The sequence below is a fragment of the Oncorhynchus keta genome, chromosome 20 (genome assembly GCF_023373465.1).
Source record: "Oncorhynchus keta strain PuntledgeMale-10-30-2019 chromosome 20, Oket_V2, whole genome shotgun sequence".
In the NCBI taxonomy this organism is placed as follows: domain Eukaryota; kingdom Metazoa; phylum Chordata; class Actinopteri; order Salmoniformes; family Salmonidae; genus Oncorhynchus; species Oncorhynchus keta.
The window spans coordinates 15,940,474-15,964,524 of NC_068440.1; the positions used below are offsets into that span (position 1 = coordinate 15,940,474).

The 24,051-nt window shown below is 47.6% G+C and overlaps 1 protein-coding gene across 1 annotated transcript in view; it reads right to left on the reverse strand.

Annotated features, from left to right (window-relative positions):
- The window catches only part of LOC118391642 (trafficking protein particle complex subunit 9-like), a 414,365-nt gene that overhangs the window by 350,878 nt on the left and 39,436 nt on the right, over positions 1-24,051 (reverse strand). The window contains exon 14 of the mRNA XM_052472165.1: positions 7,566-7,651. Coding sequence (XP_052328125.1) covers positions 7,566-7,651 — 86 coding nt within the window. The remainder of the gene's footprint in view (positions 1-7,565; positions 7,652-24,051) is intronic.

Consider the following 24,051-nt stretch of genomic DNA (forward strand, 5'->3'; position numbering starts at 1 on the left):
AGAATTCTCTATTTTTGTTCATTTTCTGGGCTGGAGCTCCAGGTTCACGTTTGCCTTCATGTTAGAAATGTAATTTAGGAATAGCGATGCTGTAGCTCCACTACAGGTGGGATTTCTGCTGGGCGTGTTCAAGAACAGCATTTGGGGTGGAGGGGAATTGTTTGTTTACTTTATATTACAGTAGTGTTTTGTTTACTTTATATTACAGTAGTGTTTTGTTTACCTTATATTACAGTAGTGTTTTGAGAGAGACCTTCCCTTTATAATATGTGTTTAACTTCAAGCTTCTCAGAAAATAGGCAATAGAATATCCCACACCTTTATTGGACATACCCCTGACATTTACATTTATGTAAATGGTTGAACAATATGGCTCAGATTGTAAATCAAACATCATTCAACGTTAATGGACTGAACGGACCTGTTAAACGAAAACGAGTGTACTTGAAAAAGTACGTTGTGACGTTGTGTTCATACAAGAAACACATCTAACAGGGGCAGAACATAAAAGGTTAGAGGGAATGGGTAGGACAGGTCTTTGCCTCTTTATATAACACAAAGACACCAGGAGTAGCTGTGTTGATTAATACGAATTTACCCTTCTGTGTGACAAAAACAATTATTGAACCACTGGGATCTGGGATATTATGTAGTGGCTAATGGCAGAATGTATTCTGAAAGTTGGACCTTTGTTTAATGTATATGCACCTAATTATGATTATCATCATTTTATTCAAGATATATTCCTCAAGGTAACGGAATTTCAGGTAACACTCTTAGTTGGGGGCCACTTTAATTAGTCTGGATCCGATTCTGGGTGGATCCTCAACTAAAGCAACCTCATTGACTAAGTCAGACAAACGCAATCTATCATTTATGAAAGACGTACATCTGAAAGACACAAATTTGAAAGACACATGGAAACAGCTCCACCCACAAGATAGGGATTACTCATTCTACTCCTGCCCGCAGGAAACCCGTAGAGTTGTGGAAACGGAGTATTTATCCAGAACTACATGTCAGATCATTCTCCCCTCACACTTTCTGTTTGGATGCCTGATGGAGTTCAAGGGACGGCGTCTAAACCCAACTCTTTTGAAACAAACTGTCCGTCCTCTCCTAAAAGTGTTGTACTCTGTATACACTACCGGTCAAAAGTGTTGTACTCTGTATACACTACCGGTCAAAAGTGTTGTACTCTGTATACACTACCGGTCAAAAGTGTTGTACTCTGTATACACTACCGGTCAAAAGTGTTGTACTCTGTATACACTACCGGTCAAAAGTGTTGTACTCTGTATACACTACCGGTCAAAAGTGTTGTACTCTGTATACACTACCGGTCAAAAGTGTTGTACTCTGTATACACTACCGGTCAAAAGTGTTGTACTCTGTATACACTACCGGTCAAAAGTGTTGTACTCTGTATACACTATGTTGTACTCTGTATACACTACCGGTCAAAAGTGTTCTACTCTGATACACTACCGGTCAAAAGTGTTCTACTCTGTATACACTACCGGTCAAAAGTGTTCTACTCTGTATACACTACCGGTCAAAAGTGTTGTACTCTGTATACACTACCGGTCAAAAGTGTTGTACTCTGTATACACTACCGGTCAAAAGTGTTGTACTCTGTATACACTACCGGTCAAAAGTGTTGTACTCTGTATACACTACCGGTCAAAAGTTTTAGAAACCCTTGAACGAGTAGGTGTTTTCTTTATTTTTACTATTTTCTACATTGTAGAATATTAGTGAAGACATCGAAACTATGAAATAACACATGGAATCATGTAGTAACCAAAGGTCTCAAAAAGAACACCAAAAATCTGTCTCTAAAGACACATACCACTCATTGCTGAATAAAAACACTGAAATACCCTAAGTACAAAACTGAAAAGGCTATTCTTATAACTAGGCAAAGATATTATAAATTGCGGGAGAAAACAAAGTCTTGGCCTGGCAGATAAAAGCTGAACCATCGAGAACCATCAACTGTATTGAAACACAGAAAGGTCAAGTATCTCACAACCCATTAGAGATGAATTATTATTTTAAACAATACTATTTCAAGTTATACACTTCTGATGGAACCAGCAATGATAGACACATTTCTGTCAACTACTGAACTACCACACCTCACACAGGAAGACCAAAACAAACTAGATCGCCCCTTTACTAAAAACAGAAATGGAAAAGGCAATTTCCTCTCTACAATCTGGCAAATCACCAGGAGACGATGGCTTTCCCCCAGAGTTATCAATAATTTCTTTTTTTTTGTATTTTCACCCCTGTTTTTTCTCCCCAATTCCATGGTATCCAATTGGTAGGAATTACAGTCTTGTCTCATCACTGCAACTCCCGTACGGACTCGGGATCCCTCTGAAAACTACAGACGCTGCTGGGTTCATACAGCTCCATATCAGGTTGCAAAGTCAACATGGACAAAAGTGAAATACTTCCACTTTGACTACAGCACCTGTGAACGTACAGGTCCCTTCAGATGGTCGACACAGGGGTTCAAATATCTAGGAATCACAGTTGATAATGACTTAAGACATTTGTACAAGCTTAAATACTCTGTCTTGGTTCAGAAGGCGGTGGACAACTTGAATAGATGGATAGATCTGCCTCTTACAGTATTTGGGCGAATTAGCTGTTTTAAAGATGAACGTTCTGCCTAAGATGATGTACCTATATCAATCTTTACACCTGTTAAGTCTACCCCCTACTTTTTCGAACATTCTGTTAAAAATCGCGCAACATTTCAGCGCCCTGCTACTCATGCCAGGAATATAGTATATGCATATGATTAGTATGTGTGGATAAAAAACACTCAGACGTTTCTAAAACTGGTTAAATCACGGCTGTGACTATAACAGAATGTGCGTTTCATCGAAAAGCGCAGGAAAATCTGATCACTGAAAATGGGAAAATATATCAATGCGCCACTTGAATGTATTGTTGAAAGGGAACCACATTACCTGGAGCCGAGATTGCAATTCCTACAGCTTCCACACGATGTCACCAGTCTTGTCAATTGCCTAGGCTTTGTTTATTGGTCAAATGAAGAAGAGACAGCCCATTTCTTCCGGTCTCCGACCGGATATTTTGGTTGAGGTTTATCCGGACATTATTTCAAGACGTACAGCTATAGAATATACATCGCCTCGTGATCAATTTGATCGATTATTAACGTTTACTAATACCTAAAGTTGCATTACAAAAGTATTTTGAAGTGTTTTGTTAAAGTTTATCGTCAACTTTTTTAATTAAAAAAAAATGACGTTGCGTTATAAAACTGTGTTTTTTCCTTGATCACACAGTCTTCATAGATCGATATCTAGGCTATATATGGACCAATTTAAATCGAGAAAAAAAAGACCCAATAGTGATTATGGGACATCTAGGAGTGCCAACAAAGAAGATGGTCAAAGGTAATGAATGTTTTATATTTTATTTCTGCATTTTGTGTAGCGCCGACTATGCTAATTATATTGTTTACGTCCCCTGCGGGTCTTTAGGGGTGTTGCATGCTATCAGATAATAGCTTATCATGCTTTCGCCGAAAAGCATTTTAAAAATCTGACTTGTTGGCTGGATTCACAACGAGTGTAGCTTTAATTCAATACCCTACATGTGTATTTTAATGAACGTTTGAGTTTTAACGAGTGCTATTAGCATTTAGCGTAGCGCATTTGCATTTCCAGATGTCTAGATGGGACGCATGTGTCCGGGGTCGACTCAAGAGGTTAACAAGAACATAAGGGATTACGGTCTAGGAGGTCTCCGCCTACCAAATTTCAAGATGTATTACTGGGCAGGGCAAATTAGATTCATTTCCATCTCAATTGAAACTGAACTAGCCCTTTCTTGGACTAAGATGGAAATGTTTGCTCTTAATGAAGAGGTTGGGAGTAATAGTATCTACAAGTGGAACCCCAAGACTACATCAACAAAAATGAGCAATCCCTGTACCATCAATTTAGTAAGATCTTGGTATGAAATTCGTAAGTTATTTGGTCTGAAACAAGACGTGATACCTAAAACACCCCTGTGGCAAAACAGACTCCTGCCCAAAATGTTGAACAGTGGTATGAGAAGGGGATAAGGCATGTAGAACACTGTTATAGAGATGGGGTACTTATGACAAATGTCACTTATGCAATAATCAGTTATTTTCTTATTTACAGGGAAGAAACGTTCTCAGAAACACTCTTGATAGAGAGTGATACATCTCCAAGTATTGAACACCATGACAACCATGACTCATATAGATGTATATCCAGAGTGGACTCGTTGCCAATGCAACAACGCCCAAAACCAGATGTACATAAGTCAACAGAGCGACGGGATTCTGATTTGAATATTTTAATTGATGAGGGTCTCTGGTCGGACCTATGCCAAGATAGTGTGTCAGCAACCATCAACTCTAGACACAGACTTCTACATTACATGTTCCTCCACCTACTCTGACACGTCAAGAGGTTACATAGACATCACCCTGAAATATCAGAAATGGGGTTCTCGATGTGAAACAACAGAAGGACCTTTTATGAATTTTTGTCATTGTACTCGTCAGTGTACTAAATGACAAGCCTTCTGGCATGATGTTTGTGACTCTGACCTTTATTATGGAGGTGCCTTTCCCACTTGGCCCTGAAATATGCCTTCTGGGTAACTTCCCAAATGAGGAATAACTTCAACATCAAATGTACAGAAATCACCCTGCAAGAAAATGTGTTGCATTGACACGGAAATCAGATTCTCCTCTCCCAAGTACAAGACGGCTCTCTGAAATGTGTTGCACTGACACGGAAATCAGATTCTCCTCTCCCAAGTACAAGTCGGCTCTCTGAAATGTGTTGCATTGACACGGAAATCAGATTCTCCTCTCCCAAGTACAAGACGGCTCTCTGAAATGTGTTGCATTGACACGGAAATCAGATTCTCCTCTCCCAAGTACAAGTCGGCTCTCTGAAATGTGTTGCATTGACACGGAAATCAGATTCTCCTCTCCCAAGTACAAGACGGCTCTCTGAAATGTGTTGCATTGACACGGAAATCAGATTCTCCTCTCCCAAGTACAAGACGGCTCGCTGAAATGTGTTGCATTGACACGGAAATCAGATTCTCCTCTCCCAAGTACAAGATGGCTCTCTGAAATGAATAAGTGTAGTCGTATGGAAAAGATGACCGTTGCTTTAATAAATCAACTAAATAAATCCACTACTTGGTGAAAATATGGCAACCCTCCCTAGACCATAAGTAAATACTTCCATTGGGGTTGGTGGGTGTGAGCTTATAGATCGATGTAGCTGTTGTCTCTCTGTAATGTACTGTTTCTAATGCTTTGTGTCTATGTTGGGATCTCTTGTCATTTGTCTTATTTAAGTCATTATTAGTATTATTACTAATGTATTTATTATTTGTCATTGTTTTAATAGATCATTTATTTTGGCAGGTAGGGAGGGTTGAATTACCTTTTCTTGTAGTATCTACTCTTGCTGTATTGTATTGTTCTGTTGAATAATTGAAATAAAAATCACACAAAAAAATGTATTTCTTATTAATAAGTTATTTACAGTTTATATATCTTAAGTTGCCCATGGAGACTAATTTATGTGTTAATTCTGAAAATTGTGTCAACTCACTACACAAGTAAAAGCCCTGGAATTGTGTCAACTCACTACACAAGTAAAAGCCCTGGAATTGTGTCAACTCACTACACAAGTAAAAGCCCTGGAATTGTGTCAACTCACTACACAAGTAAAAGCCCTGGAATTGTGTCAACTCACTACACAAGTAAAAGCCCTGGAATTGTGTCAACTCACTACACAAGTAAAAGCCCTGGAATTGTGTCAACTCACTACACCAGTAAAAGCCCTGGAATTGTGTCAACTTACTACACAAGTAAAAGCCCTGGAATTGTGTCAACTCACTACACAAGTAAAAGCCCTGGAATTGTGTCAACTCACTACACAAGTAAAAGCCCTGGGTGGAGAGTTGATATTCTGTTGGGTCCATTGTGCCAAGAATCCTCAAATCAAGTGCAGCTAAAGTACTGAAAAGAAAACATACTGTGTGAACTCAGGTCAGGTCATGATGAACATCATTTTGTGTTTAAGCCAGGTCACCCTGCATGACAGCTGGACTGTACCACCTAAAGCGACCAGCTGCCATGGAAGTAGAACAGGAGGGGGTCTCTGTCTCCTTCTGTACCTCCATCTATCCATCCACAGGTGGTGAGTCAGTGGCTAATGATGCACGTGTGTCTCTTCACTGGCTAAGTGACAGTTCTAGGACCCCCTCAACAGCAAAGAAAGTAATCATTCCTGATGGCCGTTTGACCATCCACTCTCCCGCCGCTCCAAAACACGTGTTTTAAACACACACAAATGATGAGTTCTGCTCCGACACGCCACAGATTGAGAATTACTCAGACCCATCCAGGTGCATACAGCAACACCTCGGACATGACAGACCCTGGGGCTCCTGTCATTGTGCACAGTCAAGACAACACACACACACACACACACACACACACACACACACACACACACACACACTTCCATGGCTATTTGCGCTCTAGTGTCCAATTAAAGGCTGCATCAGTTCCAGCAGACGGCACACAGCGAGCAGCGCCTCGTGAAGTTATAGTACGGATGTGTGTGTGCGTGCGTGCGTGCGTGCGTGCGTGCGTGCTGACAGACCGAGTCAGATGATTGTTGTGCATCTCAAATGCCGTCTGTGCCACATCAGTGCTTCCCTAAAGAAACACTTCCAACGAGAAGCAAAGAGGTTCGATTCAACAATCAAAGGAATCTCTGATCCTGAGAGAGCCTGAACCTTTACAGATATCAAGAAAGACTATTCAAGTGTGTGAGACTGAGTGCATCCGTGACAGAGAGACAGAGAATAAGAAACAATACCAATGGAGTGATAGATTGCGCTGGAGAAGAGGGTGGTATAGCTGTAAAGTCCTTTAAAAAAAAGGTTCTTGATGGAATTGCTGAGGACTAAAAAGGCTGCGATCATTAAGCAGCTATTAAAAGATGCACTATGCAGAAATCGCTCCGCCATTTCCTGGTTGCTAAAATTCTAATTGTTTAGAATTCTAATTCTAAAAAAATCGAATTCTAAATTTCAGTTTATGTGACAAAACAAGCAAGTTTAGTGCGGAGAATCATTTTATCATCTAAACTGCTGTGAAATATATTTTCCATTAGCAAAAATATTGTATTTTCAGCTGTTTGAAACTGTTTGGAAATTAAGAACGGGAATATTTGAAATGGCATACATAAAACAGATCTACCGCTTCTTAGACTTGCTTTCAATAAGAATGACAGCTCTATAACACACATTTCTATGTGAATTTGGTAGGGTCGGCCAAAAAATTACATATTGTTTCTTAAAGCAATATGTTTACACTTGTCTCCCTTTCTGATGGCAATGTGATGAGGAAAGTTTACCCCCCCCCGAGAGGCCATGACAACATCTTCTCAGGGACTTTCACTAAGTCATTGCGTGGTTGTAGCATCCAGAAGTATTGCTTCACTCACCATGTGCTCCACACGGAGTTCAAAGGGCATGGGGTTGTAGACCATCAGCTGGACCTCACACACTTCTCCCTGGACCCACTGGAACTCTGAGGAGGTAGAACAATGCATCCGAGTGAATCTCAGACCAGGAGAAGCTGATGCGTTACATATCTGCGCCGCAAGGGTGTATAAAATGTACATGGAACACACAGACAAATATGAGTACAAGTATGTGGGTGTGGCCTAGGTTGGTCCAGAGGTCTAAGCCCCAGCCTACGGCACGCGTCTATGGTGTCAGCACACAGTATGTTCGATCGGGCCGACTGACCTTTCCCCAATGTCATCCCCTCTCTGTCAGTTCATTAGAGTCAGAAAATAGCTTACAAATATATAATTGTGTGTGTATGTGAGTAATAATATGTGAATGTGATTCAGGGATGTGTAAATACTGTGGAAGGATAAATACGGATTGTTAAGTCTATAGCTTTAAATTACAAGATGCCAGAGTATTTCCATTGCAATTAAAAACATTGTTTGATTAAAATAATGACTCCATGCTGCCTCAAGCATAGACAGACAAGTTAATAATTTCTGACTTTAATAAAGTAAATAAACCGTTAAAAAAAATATATATATATATATATATATATAGTTTGGTTGGCTCTCTGCAAATATGTAAATTCCGTTTCGTATTCCATTAGCCCGTGCAGAAACAGTTGATTTGAGCCAACTAAAAACCAATTACATTCAAGTGTTGTCGGTGAGAGCTGCTCAGGAAAATGTAAAGGATCTGTTTCAGGGTCAGTTCAGTTGACAGAATGAGAGGCAACCAAGTTCATCCTCTAATGACCACTGGATTATATTACTATTAGTAGACTTCAGAGATCATTAAAGCAAAGCACGTGCAGTGTTTCCCCTAAGATTTTTTTTGTTCAGCAGTGGTGGCAAGGGTAGTGGGTTCATTGCTACTAGCGTTAGCGCAATGACATGCTAGCTGTTCCCATAGACTTCCAGTCATTGGGCCAATGACAATCCATTTAAAAGCGCGTCTCGGCAGAATAGTTTTTTTCAGCATTTGCAACAATTGAATATAGTGGATTCGCTGACGTGCTACATGATTATTTGTAATGTACGCATTTATCTTTCTATTCCTTACAAATGGCCAACATTAATCATTTTAGTCTCTCGCCAGTGCTTATCATGACCTCCTGTGGTTCACACTAACATTAAACAGGATTGTGCTATTAGAAAGTAGCTTGACAGACTGTATAATGAGATACAAGAGGATTTCCATTCAGCAGATCATTCACTAGCCTGTCAGGGGAGACAGAGCAGAAGTGTTATTTGGCAGTGGAGGAAGTTATCATATGAAGGGGATTCTGAAATGGAGACTATAATGACACAGGTGGGAAACAGCTCTGTTACCAAACACATTACAGTATTCCATCTCCGTTTCGACAGTCCAATCTCTAAAACGCAGCGAACGGTCTCACTAGAGGGCCTGGCTGAGCCTAAGCCACGGACAAAACGCACACGCTCGCACACACACACACACTTCCATCTCAATTCTCTGAGCCCAGGACCTGGTGGGTTAATAGGGTTTATGGAGAGTAAAGTAAACTACCGGGGTGCACCTTGGGAAATTAAAACTTTAGTCTGAAGCAAAAAGCAGGAGAAGCAGGGAGAAGGGTGTCTATATAATATAAATGGTCAAATGAGCCTCTCTCACAACCTTAGGTCTGCCTCTCAGGTGTCCTCCTCACAGAGCCAATTCCATGTGAAATATGCTTCTGAAAGAGCTGAGGAGAGCTGAGCTGCAACCTTCTCCTCGTGTCCCAAATGGCACCCTACTTCCTTTACATGCACTTCTTCCCTAATCCCTGGTCAAAGGTAGTGCAATATAAAAAGGGAACACGGTGGCGTATGGGACACAACCTAGCCTCCTAGCCTCCCTCCGTACCTCGAGGCTCCTGGCCATTCATTCATTCCAGATTAAAGAGAGAGCAGGAAGGTTCAGCACTTCAGAACCTCAGGGTGAATATTAATCATGTGGTGGAGTGTTGCTAGCCTGAGTACCAGTCTCATTAGCTGACAATCCACTCCTTGTCATTGCCAAAGAGGATGGAGCGAACCGAACAGAAAAGAGAGGAGGCTCTGCAGATGTTGGTTCTACTGAATGCTGACCTAGAGCTCTCAGTAATATGCTGTGTTGAATTATGCATCCACACACTAGCCGGCTGGCCTGGGCAAAGGAGCATAAAACATACATGTGAAATAGAGTTAGCCTGTAGTGTCGTAGGACAGTGATATATTCAGAACCATTTATACAGTGTGGGTCACACAGAGGGACTAACTACACGACCTGGAAGGATGTTGCTGCCTGTACTGGCTCTTTGATATCAAACAGTACAACTACTCACACTCTACTAAGACTTCATTGCTTTTCACTCACACTATCAAAGACTCAGCACCTGTAAGAAGCTGGCTGGGTATGTTGAGGCCAGGGTCAGAGTCATTACAATTCAGTCAATTTTGACAGAAAGACTGAACACTTTTTATTTTTCAATGTATTTTTTTTACCTTTATTTAACTAGGTGGCAGAATGACAGATTTGTACCAACTCAGATTTGTACCAACTCCTACTAGAGTAATGATTACCAAAGGCAGTACAACTCCTACTAGAGTAATGATTACCAAAGGCAGTACAACTCCTACTAGAGTAATGATTACCAAAGTGCTGATGAAACCGTGTGTAAACGGTTAGCCGGTTGTGTTTAGGACAATAGCAGAGCAGAGGATTGAGAGGACGGATCCATATGCACACACACGTTATTGCTGGGTCGTGCTGAGAAAGGAGGTACAGTGCATTACAGAAGGCGAACACACACATGCAGGCACACACACAGTGGGTCAGTGCGTTAGCAAAGGGGGGCAAACAAACACTAACAGTTGCCCTGATTCTGACAGTCTAACCGCCCTCACACACACACAAAATAAATGTTCAGTCGATTCACCTCCTCAGGACCACATTCATACAGTGATGGATCACAGTGAGTGAATCTAGCACACTGGCCTGCTATGGATGTAATGCTGTATCTATCATTGTCTGCGGGTGTAGGCTGACTCATCACTACTCGTTCAGTTTCCTGGTGAAATCAAACACCGTCTCATCAAACCTACAGTAAATATTTACTAGTAGAGTAAGCCTGCTGGCGTGGTTTGAGAAGAGACCATTGTTCTGCAGTGGAAGGCAAACCTGAGTTCAACCTGCTGGTGTCAATGCCTCATCACATCGTATCCCGGAGCAGAGTGAAGGATTTAGTGCCCTCATGTGAGGAGCAAAACCATGCCGTTAGATAAAATAGGACTGTTACCGAAGGATAGCAGCAGGCTTTATATACAGTCATTTCAACAGAGTCCATTTCAGTACAGCAACTGAGCTCCATAGATACAACAGAATGCAGCTACAGATTCCTGTAGTGACACAAGAAAAATTATTCAAATTATGTAAAACTAATAGAGGAATAAACATCTAAGATTTGAGGAGATTTGTGAGTTTCATAAAAAGTCCATCCCTCCCTCAACCCCTTGCTCCCTCCATTACCCTCCCGCTCCCTCCATTACCCTCCCGCTCCCTCCATTACCCTCCCGCTCCTCCATTACCCTCCCCCTCCCTCCATTACCCACCCCCTCCCTCCATTACACCCCTCCCGCTCCCTCCATTACCCTCACGCTCCCTCCATTACCTCCCGCTCCCTCCATTACCCTCCCGCTCCCTCCATTACCCTCCCGCTCCCTCCATTACCCTCCCGCTCCCTCCATTACCCTCACTCTCTTTCTACATTACCCTCCCGCTCCCTCTCCCTCCATTAACCTCCCGCTCACTCCATTACCCTCCCTCTCCCTCCATTACCCTCCCGCTCCCTCACTCGCTCCATCTCGGTGTCTGTCCCTCTGACCCTAACCCCAAACTCCCAACCTAACCCTTACCCCTAACCTAAAAATGCCTTTTCCTTGTAGGGACCGGCAAAATGTTCCCATTTTTCAGACTTTTCTTTGTTTTACTATCCTTGTGAGAACTTCTGGTCCCCACAAGGATAGCAAAACCAAACACACATCTCTTTGTATGCGTATATACTGTGGAAACAGATAGAGGCATAAACATAATGGATACAGGGAGACTTAGAAGTTCTTAAAACGGAGTCTCAGAGCAATTATGTGCAAAACAATCTCCCTGTTCCAGAAATCCTCTGTTTTATGGCTCAGCAGCAATCTGCTTCATAGAACATCATATAAACAGGACGGCACAGCTAGGAAATACACACAGATATTACTCTGTTCTGGAGTTGAGCACACACACACACACACACACACACACACACACACACACACACACACACACACACACACACACACACAGCAGAATGACTTAATGACTTTCATTCCCCATCAGAGAGCGAGGGAGAGACGAGGGAGTGGCTGCATTAACCGTTGAAAGACCTGCAGTTGTATGGATGGCGGGGAAACAGGGCGTGGCAGCGTTGGCATATCGTAGTAATCAGAAGGAAACCACTCATGGAGTGCGATACAGAACATTCCACTGAGCACCAAGCATCAACCAGCTCACTCCAAAAGTAGCTTTCTGACTAGTTCATTGATAGTAAATTAGCCCAGTTTTTAGGACAACTCTGAGCTTTATAAGTACATGAAGTGGCTGCGTGACCTGTATTTACTCTGCCGACCAGGACGGCTTTCCCACTTTCTAAACCTCTTAACATTCTGTGCATGTGTTGTTTTGCTCCAGTGTAATATCCCTGTAGACAGGGCATGTTAAAGAAAAACGTTTTAGTTAGAAGGCTACAAAAACACTGAGTTTTTTTCCCTAAAAATGTCCTGGCCTCCGGCAGTATTAACATATATGCGTCCGTCTAGTCTCTGGTGACAGACTTTTTAACGTAAATGTTAATGTCTGTCTGCCGGCTCCACTTGATTTGATTCTGGGCTCTGAGATAAATGGCAGTGAAATTCATGAGGGAGACTGATGAGACCAAGGCTGTGGAAACCTCTACGGCCCTGAAAGGTTGGATTCTCAGCTAATCCAGACAGCTATGATGCATTATAATACATTCTATCCAAAATCAAACTGCACAAAACAAAAGTTAACGTTGTTTAATTTTCTGCAACGAAGCAAAACTGAAAACTAAAATAGGAATTGATTTGTTAGAAAGGAAACCAAACTCATGTTGTGTCAGCAGATTATTCTATAATAATAAATCAGGAGGGAGGGAGGGCAGGGCCCTGCAGGTGAGCAGGGTGGTATTGATCGGTTCAGTGTTCCTTATTAGAAGCGGTAGCAACAGAGATAGCGCCCTTCCCAGCGTGAAGGAACATGCCTTCAGACTCAGAGGTACGTGCCCGAATCAACGACAACGTACAGAGGATATTTCTTGACTCAATTCGTCAAGATCCACATCGTACTCCAGTCTCTGGATTTAATGAGCTTAAGAATGACATTTTGACAACTTGCAAAATTAGAGACTTCTCGGTCTCAAAACCACGCCTACACAACTAACCTAACACCACACATTACACGACATCGCACAAACATCTCTAGACATTGCTGCTCCAATATTCAGCCAAATGTTGAGTGTGTTCCATGTCTGAGATCACATAAAACACTAAAACCGACATACCGGTGACAGTATGAAACGATAGGAAGAGTGACTTATATCATAGCGTAGGGATGTGTTCCCTTCCTTGGGCCCCTTTGTTGGGGAATTCATTACAGAAGAGTATTCATTCAAAATTGGGGGCTCCAAGGCTCCAAAATACTCCTCGTTTACAAGGGCAGTCTGACAGGAGAGTGGGCACGATAACACACACACACACACACACACACACCCTGAAGGGAGAGGAGTAGGCAGGAAGCCACAATTAAATAAAACCAATGAATTTTAGATAACACTGAAAGCACTTTATCCATCAAATAGATATTTAAATGTATTTGCTATTGTTTGTTTGTTCTCCGGTGGTGACTGTCAATCCTGTTAGTCTGGGAGCAGAGATATTACCCTGATAAATCAGCTGTGGAAGGAGACAACGCTATCCTACAACTCAGTGTCCCCGATGTTTAATGATACACTGTTCAATATAGGCTGCATGACGAAAGAACAGGCCGTTTGGAAAGTAATAAGGAAGGACCAAACAGTGGTGTAAAGTACTATGGTAGTACTTGAAGGAACATGTACTTTAAAGTAGTTTTACTTAAGTAGTTTTTGGGGGGCATCTGGTACTTTACTATTTTACTATTTATATTATTTACAACTTTTACTTCACTAAATTCCTTAAGAAAATATTGTACTTTTTACCCTATACATTTTCCTTGACACCCAAAAGTACTTACATTTGTATGCTTAGCAGGACAGGAAAGTAGTCAAATTCACACAGTTATCAAGAGAACACCAATGGTCATCCCTACTGCCTCTGATCTGGCGAACTCACTAAACACAAATGGTTTGTTTGTAAATGATGTCTGAGTGTTGGACTGTGCCCCTGGCATTACATAACATTTTTTTTTATAAATGGTACCATCTGGTTTGCTTAATGAGGAATTTGAAATGATTTATACTTTTACTTTTGATACTTAAGTATATTTTAAATCAAATAGTTCTAGACTTTTACTCAAGAATTATTTTACTGGGTGACTTTTACTTGAGTCATTTTCTATTAAGGCATCTTTTACTTTTACTCAAGTATGACAGTTGGGGACTTTTTCCACCACTGCTGCCAAATGATTGCACCTAAAAGATGAGGCCTCAGACTCCAGCACAGTATCTGAGCACAGATGACATCACACCAAGACAGGACACAGCTATACTCAAAAGGGAGATTACAACGAACGAACAGTGAATAGGGAAAGATGGAATGGATTTCAGGTACATTGAAAAAATTAAATAACACTTCTAACAACAGCCATTGTGCTGAGTCCATCTGATCTGATTTGGCACTGTAGCAGAGAGAGAGTTCACTCCTTGGACTCTATAAGAAGCCAGAGTGGAACTCATCCTGATGTGTCACAATCACGAGCCATGTGTCACAATCATGAGAATGTCTGCCAAAACTGGAGGAGTTTAAGAACCACCCCCCCCAAAAAATGGAAACAAGTCGGAGAGAGAGGGAGCAGAGAGAGAGAGAGAGAGAGAGAGAGGGAGCAGAGAGAGAGAGAGAGGGAGCAGAGAGAGAGAGAGGGGGAGCAGAGAGAGAGAGAGGGGGAGCAGAGAGAGAGAGAGGGGGAGCAGAGAGAGAGAGAGGGGAGCAGAGAGAGAGAGAGGGGGAGCAGAGAGAGAGAGAGGGGGAGCAGAGAGAGAAAGAGGGGGAGCAGAGAGAGAAAGAGGGGGAGCAGAGAGAGAGAGAGAGCAGAGAGAGAGAGAGAGAGCAGAGAGAGAGAGGGAGCAGAGAGAGAGAGGGAGCAGAGAGAGAGAGGGAGCAGAGAGAGAGAGGGAGCAGAGAGAGAGAGGGAGCAGAGAGAGAGTGAGCAGAGAGAGAGGGAGCGCAGAGAGAGGGAGCGCAGAGAGAGGGAGCGCAGAGAGAGGGAGCGCAGAGAGAGAGCAGAGAGAGAGCAGAGAGGGAGCAGAGAGAGAGAGAGAGGGAGCAGAGAGGGAGCAGAGAGAGAGAGAGAGAGCAGAGAGAGAGAGAGGGAGCAGAGAGAGAGAGAGGGAGCAGAGAGAGAGAGAGGGAGCAGAGAGAGAGAGAGGGAGAAGAGAGAGAGGGAGGGAGCAGAGAGAGAGAGGGAGCAGAGAGAGAGAGAGAGGGAGCAGAGAAAGAGAGAGAGGGAGCAGAGAAAGAGAGAGGGGGAGCAGAGAGAGAGAGAGGGGGAGCAGAGAGAGAGAGAGGGGGAGAGAGAGAGAGAGAGGGAGCAGAGAGAGAGAGAGCAGAGAGAGAGAGAGCAGAGAGAGAGAGAGCAGAGAGAGAGAGAGCAGAGAGAGAGAGGGAGCAGAGAGAGAGAGGGAGCAGAGAGAGAGTGGGAGCAGAGAGAGTGAGGAGAGGAGAGAGAGTGAGGGAGCAGAGAGAGAGTGAGGGAGCAGAGAGAGAGTGAGGGAGCAGAGAGAGAGTGAGGGAGCAGAGAGAGAGTGAGGGAGCGCAGAGAGAGGGAGCACAGAGAGAGGGAGCACAGAGAGAGAGAGCAGAGAGAGAGCAGAGAGAGAGCAGAGAGAGAGCAGAGAGAGAGCAGAGAGAGAGCAGAGAGAGAGAGAGAGAGCAGAGAGAGAGAGAGCAGAGAGAGAGAGAGGGAGCAGAGAGAGAGAGGGGGAGCAGAGAGAGAGAGGGGGAGCAGAGAGAGAGAGGGGGAGCAGAGAGAGAGAGGGGGGCAGAGAGAGAGAGGGGGAGCAGAGAGAGAGAGGGGGAGCAGAGAGAGAGAGGGGGAGCAGAGAGAGAGAGGGAGCAGAGAGAGAGAGGGAGCCGAGAGAGAGAGGGAGCCGAGAGAGAGAGGGAGCCGAGAGAGAGAGGGAGCCGAGAGAGAGAGAGAGAGGGAGCCGAGAGAGAGAGAGAGAGAGGGAGCCGAGAGAGAGAGAGAGAGAGAGAGAGAGAGAGCAGAGAGAGAGAGAGAGAGAGAGAGAGAGAGAGAGAGAGAGAGAGGAGAGGGAGAGAGAGAGAGAGAGAGAGCAGAGAGAGAGAGAGAGGAGTAGAGAGAGAGAGAGAAGGAGAGAGAGAGAGAGAGAGAGCAGAGAGAGAGAGAGAGGGAGCAGAGAGAGAGAGAGAGGGAGCAGAGAGAGAGAGGGAGCAGAGAGAGAGAGAGAGGGAGCAGAGAGAGAGAGAGAGGGAGCAGAGAGAGAGAGAGAGGGAGCAGAGAGAGAGAGAGAGAGGGAGCAGAGAGAGAGAGAGGAGCAGAGAGAGAGAGAGGGAGCAGAGAGAGAGAGAGAGGGAGCAGAGCGAGAGAGCAGAGCGAGAGAGAGGGAGCAGAGCGAGAGAGCAGAGCGAGAGAGAGGGAGCAGAGAGAGCAGAGCGAGAGAGCAGAGACAGAGAGAGCAGAGAGAGAGAGAGCAGAGAGAGAGAGAGCAGAGAGAGAGCAGAGAGAGAGAGCAGAGAGCAGAGAGAGCGAGAGAGAGCAGAGAGAGAGAGCAGAGAGAGAGAGCAGAGAGAGAGAGCAGAGAGAGAGAGCAGAGAGAGAGAGCAGAGAGAGAGAGAGAGCAGAGAGAGAGAGAGAGCAGAGAGAGAGAGAGCAGAGAGTGAGCAGAGAGAGAGAGAGCAGAGAGCAGAGCGAGAGAGCAGAGAGAGAGCAGAGAGAGACCAGAGAGAGAGAGCAGAGAGACCAGAGAGAGAGAGCAGAGAGACCAGAGAGCAGAGAGACCAGAGAGGGAGCAGAGAGAGAGAGAGGGAGCAGAGAGAGAGAGAGGGAGCAGAGAGAGAGAGAGGGAGCAGAGAGAGAGAGAGGGAGCAGAGAGAGAGAGAGGGAGCCGAGAGAGAGAGAGAGGGAGCCGAGAGAGAGAGGGAGCCGAGAGAGAGAGAGAGGGAGCAGAGAGAGAGAGAGAGGGAGCAGAGAGAGAGAGAGGGAGCAGAGAGAGAGAGCGGGAGCAGAGAGAGAGAGCGGGAGCAGAGAGAGAGAGGGAGCAGAGAGAGAGAGAGGGAGCAGAGCGAGAGAGCAGAGCGAGAGAGCAGAGCGAGAGAGCAGAGACAGAGAGAGCAGAGAGAGAGAGAGAGCAGAGAGAGAGAGAGAGCAGAGAGAGAGAGAGCAGAGAGAGAGAGAGCACAGAGTGAGCAGAGAGAGAGAGCAGAGAGAGCAGAGAGAGAGAGCAGAGAGAGCAGAGAGAGAGACCAGAGAGAGAGAGCAGAGAGAGAGACCAGAGAGAGAGAGCAGAGAGACCAGAGAGACCAGAGAGGGAGCAGAGAGAGAGAGAGGGAGCAGAGAGAGAGAGAGGGAGCAGAGAGAGAGAGAGGGAGCAGAGAGAGAGAGAGGGAGGGAGCAGAGAGAGAGAGAGGGAGCAGAGAGAGAGAGAGGGAGCAGAGAGAGAGAGAGGGAGCAGAGAGAGAGAGAGCAGAGAGAGAGAGAGGGAGCAGAGAGAGAGAGAGGGAGCAGAGAGAGAGAGAGGAAGCAGAGAGAGAGAGAGGAAGCAGAGAGAGAGAGAGAGAGGAAGCAGAGAGAGAGAGAGAGAGGAAGCAGAGAGAGAGAGAGAGGGAGCAGAGAGAGAGCAGAGAGAGAGCAGAGAGAGAGCAGAGCGAGAGAGCAGAGCGAGAGAGCAGAGAGAGAGACCAGAGAGGGAGCAGAGAGACCAGAGAGGGAGCAGAGAGAGAGAGAGGGAGCAGAGAGAGAGAGAGGGAGCATAGAGAGAGAGAGGGAGCAGAGAGAGAGAGAGGGAGCAGAGAGAGCGAGAGGGAGCAGAGAGAGCGAGAGGGAGCAGAGAGAGCGAGAGGGAGCAGAGAGAGAGAGCAGAGAGAGAGAGAGCAGAGAGAGAGCAGAGAGAGAGAGAGCAGAGAGAGAGAGAGCAGAGAGAGAGAGCAGGGAGAGAGAGCAGGGAGAGAGAGAGCAGAAAGAGAGAGAGCAGAAAGAGAGAGAGCAGAGCGAGAGAGCAGAGCGAGAGAGCAGAGAGCAGAGAGAGAGAGAGAGAGCAGAGAGAGAGCAGAGCAAGAGAGCAGAGAGCAGAGAGAGAGAGAGCAGAGAGAGCAGAGAGAGAGCAGAGAGAGAAAGAGCAGAGAGAGAAAGAGCAGAGAGACCAGAGAGGGAGCAGAGAGAGAGAGAGAGAGCAGAGAGAGAGAGAGAGAGGGGGGGAGCAGAGAGAGAGCAGAGCGAGAGCAGAGCGAGAGCAGAGAGAGAGCAGAGAGAGAGAGCAGAGAGCAGAGAGAGAGAGCAGAGAGAGCAGAGAGCAGAGAGAGCAGAGAGCAGAGAGAGCAGAGAGCAGAGAGGGAGCAGAGAGAGAGAGAGGGAGCAGAGAGAGAGAGAGGGAGCAGAGAGAGAGAGAGGGAGCAGAGAGAGAGAGGGGGAGCAGAGAGAGAGAGGGGGAGCAGAGAGAGAGAGGGGGAGCAGAGAGAGAGGGAGCAGAGAGAGAGAGGGAGCAGAGAGAGAGAGAGGGAGCAGAGAGAGAGAGAGAGAGCGGGAGCCGAGAGAGAGAGAGAGAGCGGGAGCGAGAGAGAGAGAGAGAGAGAGAGGGAGCCGAGAGAGAGAGGGAGCAGAGAGAGAGAGAGAGGGAGCAGAGAGAGAGAGAGAGGGAGCAGAGAGAGAGAGAGAGGGAGCAGAGAGAGAGAGAGAGGAGCAGAGAGAGAGAGAGAGGGAGCAGAGAGAGAGAGAGAGGGAGCAGAGAGAGAGAGAGAGGGAGCAGAGAGAGAGAGGGAGCAGAGAGAGAGAGGGAGCAGAGAGAGAGAGGGAGCAGAGAGAGAGGGAGCAGAGAGAGAGAGAGAGGGAGCAGAGAGAGAGAGGGAGCAGAGCGAGAGAGCAGAGCGAGAGAGAGGGAGCAGAGAGAGCAGAGCGAGAGAGCAGAGACAGAGAGAGCAGAGAGAGAGAGCAGAGACAGAGAGAGCAGAGAGAGAGAGAGAGCAGAGAGAGAGAGAGAGCAGAGAGAGCAGAGCGAGAGCAGAGACAGAGAGAGCAGAGAGAGAGAGAGAGAGCAGAGACAGAGAGAGCAGAGAGAGAGAGAGCAGAGAGAGAGCAGAGAGAGAGAGCAGAGAGAGAGCAGAGAGAGAGAGAGCAGAGAGCAGAGAGAGCGAGAGCAGAGAGAGCGAGAGCAGAGAGAGAGAGCAGAGAGAGAGAGCAGAGAGAGAGAGCAGAGAGAGCAGAGAGAGAGAGAGAGCAGAGAGAGAGAGAGAGCAGAGAGAGAGAGAGCAGAGAGTGAGCAGAGAGAGAGAGAGCAGAGAGCAGAGCGAGAGAGCAGAGAGAGAGAGAGCAGAGAGAGACCAGAGAGAGAGAGCAGAGAGACCAGAGAGGGAGCAGAGAGAGAGCAGAGAGACCAGAGAGGGAGCAGAGAGAGAGAGAGGGAGCAGAGAGAGAGAGAGGGAGCAGAGAGAGAGAGGGAGCCGAGAGAGAGAGAGAGAGGGAGCCGAGAGAGAGAGAGAGGGAGCAGAGAGAGAGAGAGAGGGAGCAGAGAGAGAGAGCGGGAGCCGAGAGAGAGAGAGGGAGCAGAGAGAGAGAGAGGGAGCAGAGAGAGAGAGGGAGCAGAGAGAGAGAGAGGGAGCAGAGCGAGAGAGCAGAGAGCGAGAGAGCAGAGACAGAGAGAGCAGAGCGAGAGAGCAGAGCGAGAGAGCAGAGACAGAGAGAGCAGAGACAGAGAGAGCAGAGAGAGAGAGAGCAGAGAGAGAGAGAGCAGAGAGAGCGAGAGCAGAGAGAGAGAGAGCAGAGAGAGAGAGAGCAGAGAGAGAGAGAGAGCAGAGAGAGCAGAGAGGAGCAGAGAGACCAGAGAGAGAGAGCAGAGAGACCAGAGAGGGAGCAGAGAGAGAGAGGGAGCAGAGAGAGAGAGAGGGAGCAGAGAGAGAGAGAGGGAGCAGAGAGAGAGAGAGGGAGCAGAGAGAGAGAGAGGGAGCAGAGAGAGAGAGAGCAGAGAGAGAGAGAGGGAGCAGAGAGAGAGAGAGCAGAGAGAGAGAGGGAGCAGAGAGAGAGAGAGAGCAAGCAGAGAGAGAGAGAGGGAGCAGAGAGAGGAAGCAGAGAGAGAGCAGAGAGAGAGCAGAGAGAGAGCAGAGAGAGAGCAGAGAGAGAGAGCAGAGAGAGAGAGCAGAGAGAGAGAGCAGAGAGAGAGAGCAGAGAGAGAGCAGAGAGACCAGAGAGGGAGCAGAGAGACCAGAGAGGGAGCAGAGAGAGAGAGAGGGAGCAGAGAGAGAGAGAGGGAGCAGAGAGAGAGAGAGGGAGGGAGCAGAGAGAGCAGAGCGAGAGAGCAGAGACAGAGAGAGCAGAGACAGAGAGAGCAGAGACAGAGAGAGCAGAGAGAGAGAGAGAGCAGAGAGAGAGAGAGAGCAGAGAGAGCAGAGCGAGAGCAGAGACAGAGAGAGCAGAGAGAGAGAGAGAGAGAGCAGAGACAGAGAGAGCAGAGAGAGAGAGAGCAGAGAGAGAGCAGAGAGAGAGAGCAGAGAGCAGAGAGAGCGAGAGCAGAGAGCAGAGAGAGCGAGAGCAGAGAGAGCGAGAGCAGAGAGAGAGAGCAGAGAGAGAGAGCAGAGAGAGAGAGCAGAGAGAGCAGAGAGAGAGAGAGAGCAGAGAGAGAGAGCAGAGAGAGAGAGAGCAGAGAGTGAGCAGAGAGAGAGAGAGCAGAGAGCAGAGCGAGAGAGCAGAGAGAGAGAGAGCAGAGAGAGACCAGAGAGAGAGAGCAGAGAGACCAGAGAGGGAGCAGAGAGAGAGCAGAGAGACCAGAGAGGGAGCAGAGAGAGAGAGAGGGAGCAGAGAGAGAGAGAGGGAGCAGAGAGAGAGAGAGGGAGCAGAGAGAGAGAGGGAGCGAGAGAGAGAGAGAGGGAGCCGAGAGAGAGAGAGAGGGAGCAGAGAGAGAGAGAGAGGGAGCAGAGAGAGAGAGCGGGAGCCGAGAGAGAGAGAGGGAGCAGAGAGAGAGAGAGGGAGCAGAGAGAGAGAGGGAGCAGAGAGAGAGAGAGGGAGCAGAGCGAGAGAGCAGAGCGAGAGAGCAGAGCGAGAGAGCAGAGCGAGAGAGCAGAGCGAGAGAGCAGAGACAGAGAGAGCAGAGCGAGAGAGCAGAGCGAGAGAGCAGAGACAGAGAGAGCAGAGAGAGCGAGAGCAGAGAGAGAGAGAGCAGAGAGAGCGAGAGCAGAGAGAGAGAGAGCAGAGAGAGAGAGAGCAGAGAGAGAGAGAGAGCAGAGAGAGCAGAGAGTGAGCAGAGAGAGCAGAGAGAGAGAGCGGAGAGACCAGAGAGAGAGAGCAGAGAGACCAGAGAGGGAGCAGAGAGAGAGAGGGAGCAGAGAGAGAGAGAGGGAGCAGAGAGAGAGAGAGGGAGCAGAGAGAGAGAGAGGGAGCAGAGAGAGAGAGAGGGAGCAGAGAGAGAGAGAGGGAGCAGAGAGAGAGAGAGCAGAGAGAGAGAGGGGAGCAGAGAGAGAGAGAGAGCAAGCAGAGAGAGAGAGAGGGAGCAGAGAGAGGAAGCAGAGAGAGAGCAGAGAGAGAGCAGAGAGAGAGCAGAGAGAGCAGAGAGAGAGCAGAGCGAGAGAGCAGAGAGAGAGAGCAGAGAGAGAGAGCAGAGAGAGAGCAGAGAGACCAGAGAGGGAGCAGAGAGACCAGAGAGGGAGCAGAGAGAGAGAGAGGGAGCAGAGAGAGAGAGAGGGAGCAGAGAGAGAGAGAGGGAGGGAGCAGAGAGAGCAGAGAGAGCAGAGAGAGCAGAGAGACCAGAGAGAGAGAGCAGAGAGAGCAGAGAGACCAGAGAGAGAGAGCAGAGAGACCAGAGAGGGAGCAGAGAGAGAGAGGGAGCAGAGAGAGAGAGAGGGAGCAGAGAGAGAGAGAGGGAGCAGAGAGAGAGAGAGGGAGCAGAGAGAGAGAGAGGGAGCAGAGAGAGAGAGAGCAGAGAGAGAGAGGGAGCAGAGAGAGAGAGAGGAAGCAGAGAGAGAGGGAGCAGAGAGAGCAGAGAGAGAGCAGAGAGAGAGCAGAGAGAGAGCAGAGAGAGAGCAGAGCGAGAGAGCAGAGAGAGAGAGCAGAGAGAGAGCAGAGAGACCAGAGAGGGAGCAGAGAGACCAGAGAGGGAGCAGAGAGAGAGAGAGGGAGCAGAGAGAGAGAGAGGGAGCAGAGAGAGAGAGAGGGAGCAGAGAGAGCGAGAGGGAGCAGAGAGAGCGAGAGGGAGCAGAGAGAGCGAGAGGGAGCAGAGAGAGAGGGAGCAGAGAGAGCGAGAGGGAGCAGAGAGAGAGAGCAGAGAGAGAGAGAGAGCAGAGAGAGAGCAGAGAGAGAGAGAGGAAGCAGAGAGAGAGAGAGAGAGGGAGCAGAGAGAGAGCAGAGAGAGAGCAGAGAGAGAGCAGAGCGAGAGAGCAGAGCGAGAGCAGAGCGAGAGAGCAGAGAGAGAGAGCAGAGAGACCAGAGAGGGAGCAGAGAGACCAGAGAGGGAGCAGAGAGACCAGAGAGGGAGCAGAGAGAGAGAGAGGGAGCAGAGAGAGAGAGGGAGCAGAGAGAGAGAGAGGGAGCAGAGAGAGCGAGAGGGAGCAGAGAGAGCGAGAGGGAGCAGAGAGAGAGAGCAGAGAGAGAGAGAGCAGAGAGAGAGCAGAGAGAGAGAGAGAGCAGAGAGAGCAGAGAGAGAGAGCAGGGAGAGAGAGAGCAGAAAGAGAGAGCAGAAAGAGAGAGAGCAGAAGAGAGAGCAGAAAGAGAGAGAGCAGAAAGAGAGAGAGCAGAGCGAGAGAGCAGAGCGAGAGAGCAGAGAGCAGAGAGAGAGAGAGAGCAGAGAGAGAGCAGAGCAAGAGAGCAGAGAGCAGAGAGAGAGAGAGCAGAGAGAGAGCAGAGAGAGCAGAGAGAGAAAGAGCAGAGAGAGAAAGAGCAGAGAGACCAGAGAGGGAGCAGAGAGAGAGAGAGAGCAGAGAGAGAGAGAGAGCAGAGAGAGGGGGGGAGCAGAGAGAGAGCAGAGCGAGAGCAGAGCGAGAGCAGAGAGAGCAGAGAGAGAGAGAAGAGAGAGAGAGAGAGCAGAGAGAGAGCAGAGAGAGAGAGCAGAGAGAGCAGAGAGCAGAGAGAGAGAGGGAGCAGAGAGGGAGCAGAGAGAGAGAGAGAGAGCAGAGAGAGCCGAGAAAGAGCAGAGAGGGAGCAGAGAGGGAGGGAGCAGAGAGAGAGAGAGGGGGCAGAGAGAGAGAGAGGGGGCAGAGAGAGAGAGAGGGGGCAGAGAGAGAGGAAGCAGAGAGAGAGAGAGGAAGCAGAGAGAGAGAGAGAGAGGGAGCAGAGAGAGCAGAGAGAGCAGAGAGAGCAGAGAGAGCAGAGAGAGAGAGAGGGAGCAGAGAGAGCAGAGAGAGAGAGAGGGAGCAGAGAGAGAGAGAGGGAGCAGAGAGAGAGAGCGGGAGCAGAGAGAGAGAGCGGGAGCAGAGAGACCAGAGAGGGAGCAGAGAGAGAGAGAGGGAGCAGAGAGAGAGAGAGGGAGCAGAGAGAGCGAGAGGGAGCAGAGAGAGCGAGAGGGAGCAGAGAGAGAGAGAGCAGAGAGAGAGCAGAGAGAGAGAGCAGAGAGAGAGAGCAGGGAGAGAGAGAGCAGAAAGAGAGAGAGCAGAAAGAGAGAGAGCAGAAAGAGAGAGAGCAGAGCGAGAGAGCAGAGCGAGAGAGCAGAGAGCAGAGAGAGAGAGAGCAGAGAGAGAGAGAGCAGAGAGAGAGCAGAGCAAAGAGCAGAGAGAGAGAGAGCAGAGAGAGAGCAGAGAGAGCAGAGAGAGAAAGAGCAGAGAGAGAAAGAGCAGAGAGACCAGAGAGGGAGCAGAGAGAGAGAGGGAGCAGAGAGAGGGGGGGAGCAGAGAGAGAGCAGAGCGAGAGCAGAGCGAGAGCAGAGAGAGAGCAGAGAGAGAGAGCAGAGAGAGAGAGCAGAGAGAGAGAGCAGAGAGAGAGAGCAGAGAGAGAGCAGAGAGAGAGAGCAGAGAGAGCAGAGAGCAGAGA